Consider the following 20,675-nt stretch of genomic DNA (forward strand, 5'->3'; position numbering starts at 1 on the left):
GGAACAGGGAGTGGAGGAGAGGCAGAAATAACTAAATCAGAGGAGGGAAGAGGAGAAAGGAGAAATATAGAGGGAGAGGAAGTGGGGACTGGTCAGAAGTAATAGAGAGAGAAGGAAGAAGGGTGAGGGAGAGTTTTTGGCTAACTCGTGGAGACACGGAAGACATAACTTTGCAGCGGGTCTTTGGAACCCTTGAGTGCGCTGCACGAGGTGGGACTAGGTCCACAGGTGTCATCTCCCCGGCTCTCGCCCTCCCTCCTTTCTCTTCCCTCCCTCCCTCACTCACTCCGGGTCGCTGTCCGAGGTGCCCCTAGGTCAGCCCTGGGAGCCAACAGGGAACGGGTGGGCGGAGTCAAACGGCGGGACCGGAGCGGGGCTAGCCTGCCAGCCAACCGCACGTGCTGGAAGCGGGGGAGTGGGCGGGGCCAGTTGCACGTGACTCTCAGTGGGCTTTTAATCCGCCCGGCGCTGCTTGCCGGCGTGCTGGTGCTTTGCCGGAGACTCTACGCCCAGGAGTGCCGCCCCAGGAACTGCGCGAAGGTCACTGCAGCCCGCCGCCTATCCATCCACCCTCCCTCCATCCATTCATCCATCCATCTAACGTCCGTCTGTCCATCCCTCGCACTGCGCTCTCTTCCCAGCCGCCTCAGCCGCCCAGCGCCATGAATCAGATAGAGCCCGGAGTGCAGTACAACTACGTCTACGACGAAGATGAGTACATGATCCAGGAGGAGGAGTGGGACCGAGACCTACTCCTCGACCCGGCCTGGGAGAAGCAGCAGAGGAAGGTCAGTAGGGTCCCTCACGCGTGTCTGTGTCCGGGTCCCCATGGGGTGGGAGGTGTCGCTGGCTGTGGTCACTAGAAGAGGTTCCCTGGTGGAGGTGCTGTGGTCCTTCTAGCCCCCCTCCCCCGCATCAGAAAATACAGCACATACAGGGATAGGTAGGACACCCGTGTGTGTGTGTGTGTGTGTGTGTGTGTGTGTGTAAGTTAACATAAGTCAGGAAACAAATGGTGTTCGAAAGATTTTATTAGACTAGAATCTGAGAGTCTCAGTTGTGCTTACGTCCATGACCTTGGCCTAAAGTTGTTCGGTGACAGGCCCTGCTCTTTTCGTTTGCCCCAAGCCTATCTCCCAACTAGGACACAAAAATGAAAACCCGCTCTTCCCAACCTTCCATAGGTCTGTCCCAAAGAGTGATTGAAGACCATTTATTAAAACATGTTAGGCTCCTTAGTGAGGGATGCTGGAGAACCTTAGACATTCACCTACAAAGTAATAATCATTCCACAATCTATTTATAGTTCATTGAGGTAAGCACCCAGGGATGAAGGAGGCAGCCAGCTCCTAAGAGCTCCCTCCTCATCCCGGTTGGTGCTCTCTGGGGCCTAATGGAACATTCCACTAGTTCAGGGTTTCTTCTTGTTCTTCTTGGCTAAAACAAATAGGGAACGCTCACCAGGAGGCTTAGTTTCACCTCGATTTGGCTGGGCATAGAGCCTGGATGGTTCAATAAGACAACAGACTAACCCAGCATTATGATAAAAAGCCAGTTTCCCAAGCCGGTGCCTCATGCCTACTCTTCCTTTTTTTTTTTTTTTTTTTTTTTTCTGGGTATGAGAAAGGTGGATTTCCCTCCTCAAAGCCTACTTTCAAGTTGATGTAGGGTGCCTGAGGGTTTCTATGGATGATCGTCTGACGTGTGCGGACAGTGAGTGTTTAATGTTGGAGATCTATGTACCATCTCTCCCAGTGGTGTGAGCAAGATGAGAAAAGGCCTGAGTAGTTACCAAAGGTTATTGGTTAAGCGCTACTTTTACATCAGTGTTTCTCCTTTCTTGTTTCCTCTCTCTTAAATCCCTAGTAACAGTTCTGTTCTTACTATGGCTTTGAAGCCCCTTGCCACCCCCACCTCATTCCCTAAGATGTCTGTCATCAGTCCCTTTTTTGGGAACAAGGGACTGAGGCCCATACATTTAGAAACTGAGTCTAGTTAAAGGGCTTACCGAGAGGGAGGCACATGGCCCTGAGGGTTATCCTTGTGCCATCTGGATGGGTGGGTGTGTAATCACTTGGTAAGAAGTTGAAAAGTGGCTTAATTCTAACAATCAAAGTCTCATTTTGTTTTTTAATTTTCTCAACAAGTTTGATTACATTTTTCATGACTTAAAAAAGAACTCAGCTTGTATGTTTTTGTTTTGAAGATTGGTCATTTCTTATAACATATAATTCTTATAATTGGTTATTTCTTATAACTCAGCTTAGGCATGGAACAAGAAGAATACCCATCATTTTTGAAAGCCAGAGTCTGGTTTCAGAAGTTTCTGTTGATTCTAAGAAAATATGGTACACAGCAGAAGAGACACTGTCAGTTTCTGAGGCCATATCATTGCCTTCTGACATAATAATTTAAAATGTATTTATAATATTTTTGTCTAAGTGGTATTGCCCCAATTTTTTTAATTATAGGATTTCTGCGTGATCTGTTATTGCAATTGTAATAACACTTGAAGTATGTTATTCGATAGCTGAAATATTGAAAATATGAAAAACCTGACCCAGTTAAAAAAATCATCATTTTCCCCCCTAAGATATATTAAGCTGAATGTGGTATTACATACCCATAATCCCTGCACACAAGAGACTGGGCCAGGAGGATTGCTGCAAGTTGGAGGCTAGCCTGGAATACATTGGAAAAAAAGGAAAGAAAAAAAAGACAGCTTAGGTGTTGGGGTAAGCAAAGCCCTGGCATGCTCAGAACACAGACCTGAACGGATGTGCACACAGGTTTTTCCACTTTTGGTAGAGAACTTGCTGCAGCCAGTGAAACTGTGTGGAACTATGAGCTCAGTGCTGCCAGAGCAGTGGCCTCTATATTTGTCCTATGAGCCACTGTTGGAACCAGCAGACGAGATGCCATTGTTTCTATTGTGGGCCACCTTCTCTGCACTTGCCATTTCAGTGATATGCTGGGTATGTGATCTGTCAACAGATGCTGGTGGCTCTCAGTGACGTTGGTGGCACGCTAATGGATGTGGTGCCTAATTATACCCACAGTGCAGAGGCTTGGGGCTGTGGTAATCCCTGCCCCCTGCTGTGGAATGCCTTGCTGCAGAGGGCCTCAGCAACAGTAGAGTGCTTTTTTTTTAAAAGGTCACTCAAGAGATGTTGGGCTTAGGCTGTGTGTGCTGGCATGCCCACCTTATCTGGGAGGAGGTATTGGGTCCATGGGGTAGACTCTACATGGTCTATAAAGATTGTGTTTTAAATTTAACTACACCTAAAAGATTGGAGAACAGCTCCTGGAGTGGTGAGATGGAACATTTAAAACGGCACTGAAGGCTAGGAAAGTAGCTCAATTGGTAGTGTTTATCTAGCATCCAGTGGTCCTAGGCCCAATCCCCAGTGCAGCACAAACAGGGCATGGTGGTGTATGTCTCAGAAAAACAAAACAAAACGGGAAACAGGAATGGCAGCAGAGAGTATCAGGTTATACCTGGAGTTAGAGAGAAACTTTATCATACAGGACAGTTTAGGGATTCTCATTTCCAGATAAGTCAGGCTGCCTCCAGGGCTTGTCAAAACCTTTAACTGATGTTCTCCCACACACGTGGGTGTCTCAAAACAGGCTTCCTCTCACCTGCAGGGAAGCCTAGGCGGATGGAAACCTGTCACAGCAGCAATCCTGAACGTGCACTGCCCCTGAAAGTACAGAACAGCTCTCTTTACCCTCGTGGGAGATGAGAGCAGGTCTTCAAAGAAAAGATTTATCTGTTTCCTGTTTCCGTACCTAAAGGGTCCTTCCGTCCCTCTGCCTGCTTCCGTGATCATGACTTTTCTAGCCTGCAGGCATCCCAGTTCTGCTGCGTTCTTTCCAGTTTAGACGGCCCCATTCTCTGTGGCACTGTCTCTTAGCAGCCTGGCCACCCCAGTTGCAAGTGGCCGGTTGATGAGGCAGCCTGGAATGATAGGTGTGTGGGAGCAGCTGGCTACAGGGTGGGGATTAGTGGTCAGGATCTTTCGGACTGCCCCTTCTGTGTTCTGTGTGGGCTAAGGGCACTTAAGGGCATGAAGTCCAAGCCCTCAATATTGGGGATTGAACCTGCGGCTTCATATGTACTAGGCAAGAGCTCTACCACAGAGCCACATCCCCAGCTGTGACATGAACTCTTATTTTATTTTATTTATTTTTTTTTTTTTTTGGATTTTTCGAGACAGAGTTTCTCCGTAGCTTTTTTTGGTTCCTGTCCTGGAACTAGCTCTTGTAGACCAGGCTGGCCTCGAACTCACAGAGATCCATCTGCCTTTGCCTCCCAAGTGCTGGGATTAAAGGCATGCACCACCACCGCCCGGCTTGACATGAACTCTTGTGTGAGGTTTTCCTCAGTAGAAAAGGAACTATTTGGACACACGAGTGAGCTGTGTAGTTTCTCAGATTCAGGAGACCCTGATGGTTCCCAGCTCTTCTTGGTTCTTTCTTGTTGAACTGCAGTTGAGTCCATACATCTTTCAAGCCTCGATTTGTTCATTTATGAAGCAAAGATAAGATTTTTTCATATATCATCAGATTGTGCCTTAGTCAAGTGTTTAAGCCGAGTTAGTTCGCAGGGGCTGTATGTACTGCAAAGTGATCCATGTGTATTAAATGCTACTGTCGGTCTTATAAGGCAGTGCTTGTTAATTTGACCAGTTGGTCTGACAGTCATCATTACCATGCTTGGACTCAGGAGGGAGAGTGAAGTATAAGATTCAGTCCTTGGCGATCAGGATGTACTATTTTTGATAGCAGTAAAATATATACAACATGAGCTGGGCATGTAGCTCGGTGATAAGAACACTTGCTTAGTATGAGCAAAACTCTAGATTCCATTCCTAGCACTAAACACACACACACACACACACACACACACACACACACTCCCAGAATAAAATACACATAATATAAAATATGCTATTTTATTTTAACATTTGTTTATTTAAAACATACCATGTTAGCTATTTATTTTAAAAACTTTAACATTTGTCTGTATGTGCATAGGTGAATGCGTGCTATGGCTATGCATGCCGTGGATGTTAGAGGGTAACCTGTAAGAGTTTTCTCCTTTCATGATATAGATTATGGGGATCCAACTCAGGTTGTCAGGCTCGGAGACAAGCACTTCCACCCACTGAACCATCTCACTGGCCCCCAGCTTTAACCATTTTAAGGGCACACAGTTCATAGGCATTATGTACATCACAAGCACTATTAATTGCCAGCTCTTTTCTATCTTTCCATGCAGAAACTCTCCCTCTTTCTATGCCTACTTCCCATGCTCCCCTTTCCTGGTGTACTTTCAAAGATAAGATTTGCAAGTGTGAATATTTAGCGCATAAGAATTGTTTAATATCAAATGCTGGTTGCTCACCTAAAGCTTAAAGTTCCCGGAAGGTGGAATAAGGAGAATCATTGTGGGTGGAGAATAATTAGAAGAGAGTTCGCCAAAGGTTAGAAGTTGAACCAGGCTTGCACTGAATTAGTTGTTAGCTGAGCGGAGATGGGGAGAAACAGCCTTCTTGAATAGAGAAACCGTGTGAAGCCATATGGCGGGTTTTGGAGGGGAGAGAAGGAGGGATCGTCAGTGGAGTAGAACTGATTTCTACGAGCCCTTTAGCACCAACAGGACGAGCTTCTCTTCGGTTTTATGGGGAGCCCCTTCCTTTTACCCCCTCATAGAGCTGCAGGGAACAATTTCGGAGGTAAACATGCAGAGAGGCAACTTGATCATCAAAGTCTAGCTCTGTACTCTTGAGCTCATTGTGTGAGGAAGTGTGAAGGTAGACTAGCTTCACCAAAACTGAAGATGCCAAGACACAGATAGAGCAAAGGTTGGAGAAAGTGCGGTTAAGTGGATGGCAGTGGGCATCATAACCAGGCTGATGTGGGCTTCATTCTCCAGGCGACAAAGCTCCCTAGGTCTGAGCTAGGAAGCGCCTGGCTTATGGAAGTTTACTACTTCAGGGTTGATTCAGGCGGAGAGGATCTAAGGTGGAAGCCTGCTATGGGGCCACGGGGATAGAGTGATGGCTGTTAGAACGAACAGTTAATGGATGCGTTATCCAGGGAGGCATCTACTACAGAGAAATGAGGACCACATAACCACCTGGACCATGGTAGGCTGTTGGACCAATCTAATTCAGCAGATGTGATCTTCCCAGTAAGTGTCCCTGCACCGACAACCGGCGACAGAGGCACTGACAATAAGTGTCTAATGAGAACATCTCTTTATCAGCCAGAAGACTGTCTGGATGGACGCTACTAACAGGATGTATCATTATTTAGCACAGGCCATGAACGGCTCCATCCAAAGTGGCTAGTCCCCGAGTCTAGGGAGGAGAGATTAGAGTTCTAGATAGCCTTACAGGGCTAGAACAAGCTTTGGGAGTAGAGAGATAAGGAAGTAAGGATAGAACTCTTATGTGAGATTTAGGAAGCCCACACATCCCACCCAAGGAAACAGTTGTGACAAATACATGCTTAGTTTGCCTGAGAGATTCTAAGATGCCCCAAATCACTGATTTTATCTTTCGTCGTTGGGAATAGGATGCGCCCTGTCCTTTCAGGCAGATTCACCAAGTAAGAAACGTGAGACCAAAATACGGTTTTCTTTGCACGTGGGAGGAGGAAGAGAAGTCTTAACTGGGAACCGTAATTAACGCAGTGTCAGAGAGCTGTCAGAAAGCCTGCAGTTGGTTGCTGCAGCTAGGAGACGCCCATGGAAAAGGCGCAGGCTGGAGTGGGCGGGGAGCCGTGCAGAGGAGTTGGTGTGGAATCCTTTGGAGGACAGTCAGAACTCTGCCTCCGTTTCCCTGGGAACGGGACTCGTTCTTCCAGAAGGAAGAGAATGCTAATGGTGGGGAGGTAAACTTAAATGCTGCGCTCTGCCGATTTCAGAGGAAGGGAACTCTTCTGCAGTGCAGGAACGTGGCCTCCTGCGTGTTCAGTGTGTGCAGGTTCACGTGTGTGTGTGTGGGGGGGGGTGGACAGAGGTTAATATTAGGTGTCACACTCAGTCTCTTCCCACCTTATTATTTTGAGGCAGGATGTTTTATCAGTGAGAGACCCGAAACTCACTGATTCAGCGAGACTGCCTGGCCTGCACTAGAGAGCCTCCTGTCTCGGCCTCCGTAGCACGAGGTTTTACAGATACATGCCCCTGAAACTGATTTTTTACTTGTATGCTGGGGTTCTGAATTCAGATCCTCATGTTTAAGCAACAGGCTCTTTACTGATTGAGCCCTCTTGCCAGCCCTTGATGTGGGTCTTTCCATAGAACTCCCAGGAAAGTTTTAATGTAGGTTTTTTTTTTGTTGTGTTCTGCACAAACACGGGTCTGAGCATGGGCTCATCCAGGAATAAACACACTCTTCCCCCAGTGTTCTAACCTGGAAAGTGACGGGAATTGGCACCTCAGCCCTGGTGGTGAGCAGATGAATGGACATAGCGTGAATGTCACTGTCATTCTCTTCCCAAAGTCACTGATGGCTGTATCAAGAAGCCATCCTGTCTCCTACATGTTTGTGGTCCATCAGTTCCTGGTTCCCATGGTGTCACATCCTGAAGTCCTTCCTCTAGACCCACTCCTTCTTCTTCTTGTCCCATTGCTAAGTCCTTCATGCTTCCACACTCCCTGCCCTAGCAAAGGTGGTGGTTTCCTGTACAGTTCTTTCCCTGTGTGCTGGCTTGTCACCAGCTTTTTCCCATGGCTCTGGGAAGAACATGAGCCTAGCTGAGGTGTCTGTTGCTGCTACCACCACCACCATTTCCTTCCCGTCTTCCCATTCTCTTCTCCTCCTCTTTCTTTTGATAGTATTGGAAACTGAACCCAAGGCTTAGTGAATCTCAGGAAAGGATTTGACCATAGAGCTATAACTCCAGACCCCCTTCCCCAGTTCTTAAAGGTCCCCCCCGCCGTTGTCCTTCATCGTGTTTTACCTGCTCCTTTATCTTATATACATCCCCCTCCCATCCCTCCACTTCTAAGAGCCAATCTCCCCATCTCCCATCCCAGCATCTCCACTCTGGGAGGCCTGCCTGCTGGGATGGGAGTGTCTTGATACGCTGTCTCCTAACCAGGGCTCAGAAGTGCCTCACCTTTGCAGCCCCAGCCCTCTCATTACACAGAGGCCTTGCTCATATTTATTGAATGAACAGATTATGAATCATCTTTCTGAAAACAGTGAATATAATTAGTTTTTTAATTAAAAATTAAACAAAAGTTTAAAAAGTTTTTTTTAAAGTTATGTGTATGTGTGGATGGGGTATGCAAATGTGTACAGTTTTTCTTGGATGCCAGAAGGCATTTGATCCCTTGGAGCTGGAGCTACAGGTGGTTATGGGATGTTTCCAGCTCTCTATGTTCCCCTGGTACCCTGATAGAGCCTCTCAGCAGTGATCCCAGATCTACTTCCTGGAGTAGAAGCCTGGGGCTCCACTACCACAGAGTGGAACATCTCTTACTTCATGAGACAGTTCACACTTTCAAAGGAAGCTAAAGCTGTGAGGGATTGTTTGAGGGTGTACGCTCAAGTCTTTCTGCCCACTACTGGTGGACTTTATCAAGGGTGACATCATTGAAAATTTGTAAGGATTACTGAAAAACATAGATTTTTTTTTCATCTTAACATACCAGGTGTAGAGTTAAACATCAGTATTAATTTACACACACATACACACACACACACACACACACACACACAAGCACATATACACATTTTTCCTCCTTTCTGAGGCAGCATTTCAGTTTATAAACTGTGGTGGCCTTGAACCCTTTTTTAAAAAATATTTATTTATTTATTTATTATGTATACAATATTCTGTCTGTATGCCCAAAGGCCAGAAGAGGGCACAAAACCTCATTACAGATGGTTGTGAGCCACCATGTGGTTGCTGGGAATTGAACTCAGGACCTTTGGAAGAGCAGGCAATGCTCTTAACCTCTGAGCCATCTCTCCAGCCCCGGCCTTGAACTCTTGCTCCTTCCTGCCCTGTCTTCCAAGTGCTGGAATTACAGGTACGAGTTACCACTTCAAACTCCCTATTTCATCATTTAAAAAACTAAGATAGGTCATCTGTACATAGATATTTTATCTTAAGGTTAAAAAGCACAACTATTTTCCATATGGATAATTTTAGTCATGAAAATGGTAAGGGACACACAGAATGTTGCCAGGTCAGAGATTCACCTGTAGAGAATGTTTGTTTGTTTGAAAGCACAGTGGGTCAGCAAGATGGCTCAGGGGTAAGGGCGCTTTCCACTGAGAGTGACAGCGGGAGTTTGATTCCTGGGACCTACACGACAGGAGAGAACCAGCTCCTGGGGTTGTCCTCTGACTCCCTCATATGTACTGTAGAACACATGCATACACAGAAATAAATAAATGTACTTTTAGAATTTTTTTTAAAAGGAAACAAACATGCTGATGAGAGACAGGCGAGCTGGAAAGATACACGCTGTGGGTTCACGTTTTACACACTTTTATGCAATTTGAAGTGATTGACGATTCTGTTGAATATTTTGGCCGTGTATGTTAGATTTTTGAGACAGACCTTTTTTTCAATATAATGCTAATCCCAAAATTAAGAGCAAAACCCAAGCAGACAGTAAAAGTGTTATTTTAATGTATGGATTTTCTTTTCTTTTTACAAGTGGGCTTTAAAAAGGTGTGTGTAGGAAGGGATTTTGGCACATCATTCTGGTACCTTAAACTCTTCACTGTATGAAGCGGAGGCGCAACTGTTTTGAGAATTTCTAGACACCATTTTAACCATATCTATATCACCGCTCAATTTCACAAAAATCGTGCAAGACACACATTTTTATCTTCAGTTTTTACTCAGCGAATGGTTGCTGAAGATGGGGAAACAGTAGCTAGAAAATGCACACCGAATTTCATCTGAATGAAAAAGATGCATTTTCTCTTACAATTAAAAAAATTAAAACACGAAATTCTTTTTTTTTTCTTTGTTACTTTTTTTTTTAGTATTTATTTGTTATATATACAATATTTTGTCTGTGTGTGAAGCCCCGAAGTGGACTCCAGACCTCTTTACAGATGGTTGTGAGCCACCATGTGGTTGCTGGGAATTGAACTCAGAACCTTTGGAAGAGCAGCCAGTGCTCTTAACCACTGAGCCATCTCTCCAGCCCCAAAACACAAAATTCTTAATGCTGACTCCCAAAACTACATGGGGGGGGGCAGGTAAACACCTGTCAACTGAGCTGATTTGGGCCCCCACCCCACTTTTTGTGACAGTTTCTTGCTGTGCACCCAGGCTCATTTTGAACTGAAAGTTCCCCCACCTCAGCTTCCCAAGTTCCAGGGTTGAAGACAGGTGCCTCCGTACTTGGCTTTTAACTCAATGAGAGACTGTTTTACCACTGTTGTCTGATATCTTCAAGGTCCTTAATCAAGAACATAAAGCCCCCAAGTGGAGTTTCCTCCTTCAGGAAAGCAAAATATGGTGTGTTTAAAGCCAAGAGTTGAGGTTAGAGCTCTCCTCCCACAGATGTCTGTCTGTCTGCAAGAACACATTCTGAGGTCAGATCTCCCTGGAGCCTAAAGTGTTGAAAAATGATAGTGCAGAAAATCACATTATGCTTAAATAAATTTTGATTTTATTTATTTGACTTCTTGTTATGAAAAATTTCAAAAATGTGTAGAAATAGAAAATAAAATACATCCATTCCTCTCATGATGGGGAAGATCCAAGTTTCACAAATAGGGGCTGTTCAGTGTTCAAAGGAAAGGGGATATTTATGTTACAAACACTTTGCAGGATAGCTACTAGGCCCCAGTTAATGGGCATTGGTGGCTTACCCAGGATTTACTGTTCATTGTTTTTCCTGTCTTTTTTGCAGTCTAGGAAGCGAATCAAGAATTTAACCCACTGAGCTACATTGCCAGCCTCCTTTTGCTTTATATTTTAACACAGGATCTCAACAAAGTGTCCAGGCTTGCTTGGAGCTCACTCTGTACATTAGACAGGCCTTAAACTCATGATTCTCCTGTCTCAGCCTTCCAAGCAGATGAGACAGCAGGCATGCGGCACTAAGTCTTGCTGCCTCTCCTGGTTTGGAAATCTTCCTTCCTCCCCAAGGTCCTGTGCTTGCTGCTGGGCTTCCTCTGTGCTCCATTTGTGCCCCACTAACCCTAGGACACAAATTCTAATCTCTGATGCTCTTGACATGACATTTTAATCATGAAAAAAAAGGTTACTAATACCTTCCTTTCTGGGACAACCAGTATTTTGTTTTATTTTTAAAGATTACTATTTTATATGTATTGATATTTTGCTACATGCATGCCTGTGCACTATGTGGGTGCCTGGTGCCCATGGAGGCCAAAGACAGAGTTAGATCCCCTGGAAATGGAGTTACAGACTGTTAGGAACTGTCATGTGGATGCTGAGACTTGAACCTAGGTCCTCTACAGGGGCAGCCAGTGCTTTTAATGGCTGAGCATCCCTCCTGCTGGGGACCGACTTAAACCTGTGTGTCTCTATTACTTTTTGTTCATTTTATGTGCTGTGTACGTGGTTTCATAAGCATTTATTCTCATGCATTATGCAATTCGATATTAATCTGTGCCAGGCATTAAGATGCTTATTTGTACATTTGAAGAGCTAAAAGTTAAATGTTATTTAAATACATGAACTAGGAAGCTAGAGAGAAGACTCGGTGGCTATGGGCATGTTGCTGCCCCTCCTGAGGACCTATGTTCAATTCTGAATACCCATTTTAGGTGGCTTTCAATCATCTGTAACTCCAGCTCTAGGGAATCAGATGCCCTCTTCTGGCCTTCTTAGGCAATTGCGTGCACACACGCATACACACTCGCATGCACATAAATAAAAACAAATCTTTAAATATCTGAATCCATAGCAAAGTCAGACATCTTGCATTGTTTTTCTAATAGTTTAAGACTTCTCAGAATTACAGGAGTTCATTTCTAAGTTTGGGTGCTTGAAAATTTAGGGATAAATATATTTACTGTGTTCTGAAGTCATGTTCAAGGAGCCGTTTCCTTTAATTCCCTAATGAGACACAGGTGGTGTGTTACTGCTGGAGCCCTTTAAGGACTTGGTCAGGAAGCAGGAAAAAACCATGTCAGAGATGCCTGGTGTGTGACAGTGGCCTCTATTGCTGGAACTGGCATCTGGTAACTGGATCTGCAGGATTCCAAAGGATTTGTCTTCCTCAGTTCCAGCTCGGACAGGGTGTACCTTCGTCCTTTGAACTGCAGCATGTGGTGTTGGAATATAGGGGTTTTCACATGAATATGCAAAGAATCTTTAGTTATCACCTTAGTAAGAGATGAGCGTCATCTGGGCTGGTGGTCTGTGTTTGTTGGATCAGGATCTCAAGGTCACCCTCGGCTACACATCAAGTCTAAGGACAATCTAGGCTCCAGAAGACTCTCAGAGAGAGAGAGAGAGAGAGAGAGAGAGAGAGAGAGAGAGAGAGAGAAACAGAGAGAGACAGATAGAGACAGAGAAAGAGAGAGGGAGGGAGGGGGAGAGAGAAGTACACTTCAGAAAGCTGTTTGGGAATATGGAAAATTAGCACAGTAAAATGAATTAGCATAATTGTAGATAAACAGGGAAGAGAAAAAATGTGAATCTGGGCTAGCAAATTTTTGTATAATTTTGGGGTTGGAGTTAAAGTTCAGATGGTAGAAAATTTGCCAGTTGTACGTGAAGCTCTGGGTTCCATCTTCACACCTCATACAAACCAAGCTCGGGGGCATATGTTTGTAACCCTACATTAGGAATAGAAGTAAAAGGATCAGCTAGTGGTTCAAGGCCAGCCTCAGCTACGTTGGGAGTTTAAGGCCAGCTTGGGAGATAAGAGATACTCAATTTTTTTCCCCATTTATGGTGCAAGCTTTAAACCAACCCAGGGCCTGATATATTTAAGGCAAGTGCTATATTGCTGAGCTACATCCCAACAGTCCACATTATTTAAATTTTTAAGAAACCTTTTGCATTTATTTAGTATTTGTGTGCGTGTGTACACCCATGTGCCGTGGAGATCAAAGGACAATTTTCAGGGGTCGATTCTCCTCACCACATGAATTCTAAGGACTGAGCTCAGGTTATCAGGCTTGGGGTAAGTGCCTTTACCCCACTGAGCCCAGTGACTTGCTGGCCCTCCAGATTATTTCTCTAAACTGTATTTCAAAGTACTTGCCGCTGGGCGGTGATGGCGCATGCCTTTAATCCCAGCACTTGGGAAGCAGAGGCAGGCGGATCTCTGTGAGTTCGGGACCAGCCTGGTCTACAAGAGCTAGTTCCAGGACAGGCTCCAAAACCACAGAGAAACCCTGTCTCGAAAAACAAAACAAAAAAACAACAACAAACAAACAAAAACAAAGTACTTGCCTAAGTGATGTGTGTTCATTGTGAAATATGAAGGTGAAAGACAGTGAAAAGGCATATGTCAGAGAAAAACTGAAAACATTTTGTCCCAGTGCCTCCTAGATGGCTGTGAGCAGTGGTGTAGAAGCCTGTGCTTTAAACCACAGTGTGGAATCATCTGCAATAACTCAAAAAACAAAGAAAAACAAAACCAAAAACAAAACAAAAAAACCACACTTCATTCTGCACTTTTGTGAGCATTTCTAGGGAGCTTTCTTTAAAATTAAAAACAAAAGTTGGGCGGTCCTGGCGCATGCTTTTAAGCCCAGCACTCAGGAGACAGAGGCAGAAGGATCTCTGTGAGTTCGAGACCAGCCTGGTTTATAAGAGCTAGTTCCAGGACAGGCTCCAAAGCTACAGAGAAGCCTTGTCTCAGAAAAAAAAAAAACTAATGTGTATAGATGTCTTGCCTACATGTATGCCTGTGTACCTACCAATGCATACCTAGTGCCTGTGAAGGTCAGAAGAAGGCATCAAGGTCTGGAACTAGAGCAACAGCCTGTTGTTGGGAGTGTTGGGAACTGAATGCAGGTCCCAGGAAGAGAAGTAGTTGGTGCTCTTCATCTCTGAGCCATCTCTCCTTAGGGAACCTTCCTAATGGAGAAATCCCAGCCTGGCTACCTGCTGTGTGGAGTCAGCAGGATGCTGGAAATGCCCAACTTCCCTGTGTTTTTGCCATATGGTGAGCGTTCCCCCCATATGTAAGGAAAGCGGTGCCTGTACCTGGCTGAGGTCTGGGGCAGCAATGCAGATGGTGTGGTGCATTCCAGAAAGTTGCTTCCTCCCAAATGAATGCTTTCATCCCTCTGTGCAGGCAGCCATTTATTTGGGTCCCCCAGAATAGTAACAGTATGGTGAACTTGAATTAAAGAATAGTTTGCTGTCTGTGTAATACAAGCTGCTTCCCCAGTTTCTGGATGGGCTGATGGGGGAAACATCAGCGTGCCTTTTTTTAAGCTTTGGATTCACTCAGGAAGAAAATGAAAAAAGTATACTAAACTGAGCAACAGTTGGGCATGCCCTGCAGGGAGCTCCGGGCCATGCCTGGCTCCCTCGCTATTGGGGAGCCAGTTATTTTGGGAAGCATAGCTCAGGATCAATCCCATGGTTACTAGTAAGTCCTTGGAGGAATTCTCTACCCATCTCATGCAAGTCGGGAGGCAGGTGTGACCCCACAGAACACCAGGCTAGTGGGTGAGCTGGGCTCTTGGCCTAGCACAACATTAAAGCGTGCAGGAGGACCCCAGTAGCTTTCATGTGAGCCTCTGTGTTCACGCCACCCACTTCACCTTTTACAGAGAAAGTGGATTAGACTTTCATTATGAAGATGCTGGCTCAGTTTAACATACGTGTCTAGCCTTAAAATAGTTGAGGAAGAATCCCATAGTTCTTGTCTTCACTGTTGACACTTAAAAGGCTTTTTCAAGATCAGCTATGACCCTTCTTTAGAAGAGAGGATGTTTGGGAACTGGGTGTGACTCAGTGATAGAGCACTTACCCAGCCTGTGCCAGAGCCCTGGGTTCCACTCCCAACACTGGGGAAAAAATTAGCAGAAGAGGTCACATATATCAGCTTAAAACTTTTTTTCTGTTTTCTTATTCAATTTCTTATTCATTGTGTGTGTGGTGTGTGGTGTGTGTGTGTGTGTGTGTGTGTGTGTGTGTGTGTGTGAGCACTTGTAAGCATGCTTGTGGAGGTTTAAGGGCAACTTTAGGAGCTGGTCCTTCTCTTGTGTGGGTCCCAGGTGTCAAACTCGGTTTGTCAGGCTTGGTGATCAGCCCTTTTGCCTGATAAGCAGTAGGTTTTTTGTTTGTTTGCTTGTTTTAAATTTTGTTTTAAACCCAGGTGTGGTGGCACATGGGCAGGAGGATCTCTGTGAGTACCACGCCAGCAAGGATTACATAATGAGACCCTGTCTAAAAACCAAAAAAAAATTGTTTTGTGAGACCGGAGAGATGGCTCAGCTGTTAAGAGCCTCAGGTGTTCTTCTTGAGGACCCAGGTTCGATTCCCAGCACCCACATAACTCAGAGTTACATGTACCCTCTGACCTCCATGGACACCAGGCACATACATGGTGCAGACACATGCAGGCAAAACACCCATACATATAAAAATAAAAAGAAATAAATAAATGTTTTAAAGGTTGTTTTGAGAATTTGAACAGCATTCCTTGAGTGAGCTTGCATTATCAGCTAGCCTGAGTGCTCAGAGCCTCAGTGTGTTTGTTCTCAGCAGACAGCTCAACTCCAAGGTAAGGATGTCAGGAGATGAGTAATCACAGCTGAAAAACAAGACTCGGGAGTGTGAGTAATGGGACTTCTGCAAGCAGTGACGGAGTGCTGTGGGACTTCTCCTGAGCAGGAGGAGATCAACAGATGGAAGCTGCTTGGCTTCTTTATAAATGTAAGATCTTTGTGAGGCAGAAAAAAATGCTAAATAAGCCAACCTAAATCCAACATTGCTTATGGATTCAGTATCAGAGGGAATGTGAGGATACAGATTGGGTTCCATTTAGTTTTGACCTTTTGAAACTGGCCTCACTATATAGCTAGAACTCATTGTGTAGCCCAGGCTAGCCTGAAAAATCACGGTGTAGTCCAGGCTTGGCCTTGAACTCCTGATCCTCCTGCGTCTTTGTCCCTTATTTTAGGATGTCAGGTAATGCACCACCATGCCTGACTATGTTGTGCTTTAAGGGAAAATTTGACATGGAAAAGGGATGTGGGAAACCATGATTTAGGACAGTTACTGGTTTTGTGGGACAAAAAGGCATACTGCAATGTAATAACAAGTAATAGATGCCTTGCTCCTGTCTTAAGTACTGTTTACTTTCATCAAAATCCATCAAGTTTAAGTTGGAGGAGTAGATCATTGGGTAAAAGCTCTTGCTGTGCAAGCAAGAGGACCCAAGTTCAAATCCCCAACACCCATGTAAAAGCTGGGTGTGCCTGTGTGCACCTGTAACCCCAGCAATGTGTGGGAGCAGAGATGGGACTCGTTGGCCCCTAGCCTAGCTCCAAGTTTAATGAGAGACCTTGTCCGAAAGGAACAAGGAAAGGAGGGATAGAACGGGACACCCAACATTCTCTTTTGACGGGCACTCTTCCAGACATGGAACCTGTACATATCCATCTCATGGATAATATATTAACGTAATTATATATTATAACGATATTACAATATACATAGTAGTGGTAAAGAGCACTGTTGCTCTCGCAGAGAACTGAGTTCAGTTCCCAGCATCCACATTGCTTGGCTCATGCTACCTGTTGTTCTAAGCCCCATGTGCATATGCCCACGTACAATAATAAAATAAATCTTAAAGATTATATGTTAGCTGGGTGATGATGACGATGATGTATGCACGCCTTTAATCCCAGCACTTGGGAGGCAGAGGCAGGTGGATTTCTGAGTTTAAGGTCAGACAACCAGAGCTGTTGCACAGAGGAAACCCTGTCGCGTAAAACAAACAAACAAAAGAAAACAAAAGATTACACATTAGAATGACTCTATTAATAAAGACAACTCTTACATAAAAATATATAAAGGTAAATTCATCTTCAAGATGTTCATTGGACTTGAGCTAGTGACAGTCCCCTGCCTCAGCCTCTTAAGTTCTTCCATTTCAGGTGTGAATCGCCATACCCAGCTTAGAGAGGCGAGTTTCCACCGCTGTCAAGCGTATGGCTGTAGACTACAGATGAGCATACAAGGGTCTTAGAAATACACTGGAGCTCTCTCCCTGTGGAACCTAGTCAGCCATTTCCCACCCCTGTGTTCCCAACTATAATTTCTTCCATCCTTTCTGGATGTGTGTTGGGGTAGGTGGGATACATGCTTGTGTGTGCAAAGGTGCACTCCCTTGTGCATGTGTATGTGGAAGCCAGAGGACACTATCACAGGTCTTCCTGAGGCAGAGTCTTACGGAACCTGAGCTCACCATTTTCCTTTTGGCTGGCCAGTGAGCCCCCAGACGTGGGAGCCCCAGAAGTAGAGATTGGGGGCCCAAACTCAGGCCCTCATGCTTGTGCAACAAACACATTAACAACCGCTGAGCCTTCTCCCCACTCCCCCTTTTCTGGATGTTTTGAGGAAGAGTCCCACAAACCCCAGGCTAGACTCAGCTTTGTTGAGGAACCCAAAAAGCATTATTTCTTGCTACACAACTTCTTAGCACTTAGGTTTCTGAACTCTGAGCAGCTTGTGAGTTAAACAGAAGGCAGACTCATGAGTCTGGTAGCTGGAGCCTCAAGTTCCCAGTTCAGAATTTCTGATTAAGGCCAGATCTGGATAAGACCGGCTCTTTAAGGGCCGGATGAGCCATGGTGAGCTACCCACTTGATCACCCATGAGTGGATTCTATTTTTATACATCCTCTCCACTAAAGTTGCCTGGTATGTTTTTGCCCCCTCCCTTCTCTCTCAGCTTACAGAATCTTTCTTGTTGTTTGAGAATTCTACAGTTAAGTTTGGCTTGATAATTTTTTTTAATGTAGAACTTGAACAGATACACTTTCTGAGCGTTTTTGGTTTTTAAAAAGAACTTAGTAACACTTTGAATGTTTGATGAGTAAGATCACATTCAACAACAGACTTCCAGGCATGATAGTAGCTCATGCTTGTGATTCAGGGAAGCTGGGGCAGGAGGATTGCAAATGTGAGGCCAACCTGGCCTGCAGAGTGGAACCCTGTCTCAAAGAAGAAAGCATGAGCTACAGATGTACCTCAGGTGGTAAAGTGCTTGCTTAGCATGTACAAAGCTCCGCACCCAGAACTTCCCATGTTAGATTTACTGTCATCCGTCCGAACACTCACTCAGGCGCTAGGAGCAGGAGTTTGAGGCTAGCCTGAGACACCCAAGACCCTATCACAAACAAACCCCAAACTGGAAGTGGTTATGACACGCCACTATACTTTAAGGACTGCTCCCCACTGAGCCCTACTTTTCTGCATTGCTGGTTTTACCAGCATCGCCCGGGTATCCAGTGAAGATGGCGGGGCTTCTGGAAGCCCTTGAGATGTTTGTTAGCATTCCTACCCTGACGACTTCAGAGTCCCGAGGCCTTGGTTAGAAAGCATCCTGAGTCCTGAGGGAATCCACAAGGTCTTCCTTTTTCCCTTTTGCATCCTCTTCACATTATTAAATTTGCCACCATTGCTATTCCTGAACCTCACTTAAAGGCAGGCATGTTTGCTAATGACTCATGGCTGAAACTGTGCACGGTGGAATTCTGAAGTGGATGGACAGGCTCTGGTCCTCTGGGGATATGAAAAAGACAGCATTGGAGGTATATCCAGTATGTTATGAACCAGGTCCTGATTTAAGTGTAACTTTATTATTTTAATTGTCCCTTAGCAATAAGGTTCTTTTTTTAATTACACAGGCAAAGATTCCTCTTATCAGCAAAACTAATGATCTGAATACTTTTTATCAGATAAAGTGAAGATATGTTGATATTGACCAGAAAATTGGCAAAGGCTCCTGTCACCAAGGCTGTCAACGTAAGTTTAATTCCAAGGACCCACACAACAAAAGGAGAGATCCAACTCCAATTACTTGCCTTCTGATCTCCATATGCACATCATGTCATACATACAGGCACATATGCGCGCGCATGCGCGCACACACACACACACACATATGCGCGCACACACACAGAGGCACACATACACTAAACAAATGTAATTTTCAAAGATAGGCTCATTATGGGGCTAAGGGTATGACTGGTTTGGTAGACTGTCCACCTAGCATGCATGAACCGTAAGTTCCACCCCCAGCATCTTATAAACTAGACAAGGCAGTGTAGAGCATGCCTGTTCCCAGTACATTTGGCTGTATGAGATGGTCTTGAAAAGACAAGCTAAGATAGGAAAACAATGCTGTTTGTTTCTGAACAGTTGTGTCAATGCTGAAAAAACAGAGTAACAATGTTGTTTGTTCTCTGAACTGTGGTGTCAGTGCTGAAAAAACAAAGGTAGGGTAACAATGCTGTTTGTTTCTGAACTGTGGTGTCAGTGCTCTTGATAAATCTGAGAAAGATGAAGACTTGGCAGCCATTTGGATTCTTGGAACACAGACCTTGTATCCCTTCTAGCCTGGGTAGCAACATTCTATGAACTGGGCTAGGCAGCTGTGTGTTTATCTTTAGATACCAAAGGTGGAATATGTCTCAGGCTCAAGCAGGCTTAAATCACAGCTAAGGATTGGTTGTCTCTCTGAGACAGTTTTCCCTACCTGAGTAAGAGTCTCAAGTGGCTTGATTCATATCCATCCATCCATCCATCCATCCATCCATCTTTTCTCTCCTCCTCCTCTTCGTTTCCTTCCTCCCTCCCTTTCCCTATCCCTCTCTCTGATTTCCTTGCCTTCCCCTCTCTCTCTTTCACTGTAGATTTGGCTGGCCATGAGCTCACTCTGTAGTCAGAGGTCGCTGACCTGTGCTTCCCATGTCACAGTGTCTAACATAATCTTAGAGATTAAGCAGAGGTTTGTTGGCAGAGTATGAAATAACTGCCCACCTGTAGCTTAGTACCTGGCCATGCAAACCGTGAGAACATTATGGTTCTGAACAAACTTCCTTTCCTTCTGAAATAGTGAACAAGAACCAGGAAGGCAATCAGTGATTTTGGCAAATTAGGAACTTATGAAGTAGAAAAGAAGACACTGTTAAAGCAATTGTTATAAACAGAATGATAAATGGAGCATCCAAAAATCAACTTAAAAAAATTGTGTTTGTAATATATATGTTTAAATTAATTCATTTTTTTTGTCAGAGTATGTTCAGGATCATCTTGCCAGGGGACAGTGGCAGCCCGCTCCTGTATTTCTCCTCCTGATAACCATTTAAACCATCTCATAATGCAGCTCATGGCAGTGACTGTACCTGTTTTATAGCTGGGCAGCCACCAGGATGTGAAGGACAAATAACTGCTCGGTGTCACAGTCAGAAATAGACTGTGAGTTCTGAGCCATGCTTCCACGCTGGATTCAGCTCCCTGCCCATCTTCCCCATTCCTTTTTGGGAAATTTTGGCTGTCCCACCTGAAGGTTTCAGGCCAGGGCGAGCGTCAGGGCAGGCTTAAAAAGACAGTGTGTGCTTCTCGATTCACCGAGGTAAGGTCATGGCATGCTCCCATGGCTCCCGACCGTGCCTGCATGGACCATGCTGTCTTATTGTTGGTGAATTCACAAGACCTCCCCTCTTCCCTTGA

The 20,675-nt window shown here is 44.9% G+C and overlaps 1 protein-coding gene across 1 annotated transcript in view; it reads left to right on the forward strand.

The window, feature by feature from the left end:
- The first annotated feature begins 480 nt into the window (after positions 1-480).
- Actn2 (actinin alpha 2) overlaps positions 481-20,675 on the forward strand; it is a 67,062-nt gene continuing 46,867 nt past the window's right edge. Inside the window, exon 1 of the mRNA XM_041630839.1 lies at positions 481-788. Within this exon, the coding sequence (XP_041486773.1) occupies positions 663-788 (126 nt within the window). The 5' untranslated portion in view covers positions 481-662. The remainder of the gene's footprint in view (positions 789-20,675) is intronic.

This window comes from Microtus oregoni, unplaced genomic scaffold (assembly GCF_018167655.1).
Source record: "Microtus oregoni isolate MIOR12 unplaced genomic scaffold, Mior012 000035F_ref0000213, whole genome shotgun sequence".
NCBI classification, from domain to species: Eukaryota; Metazoa; Chordata; class Mammalia; order Rodentia; family Cricetidae; genus Microtus; species Microtus oregoni.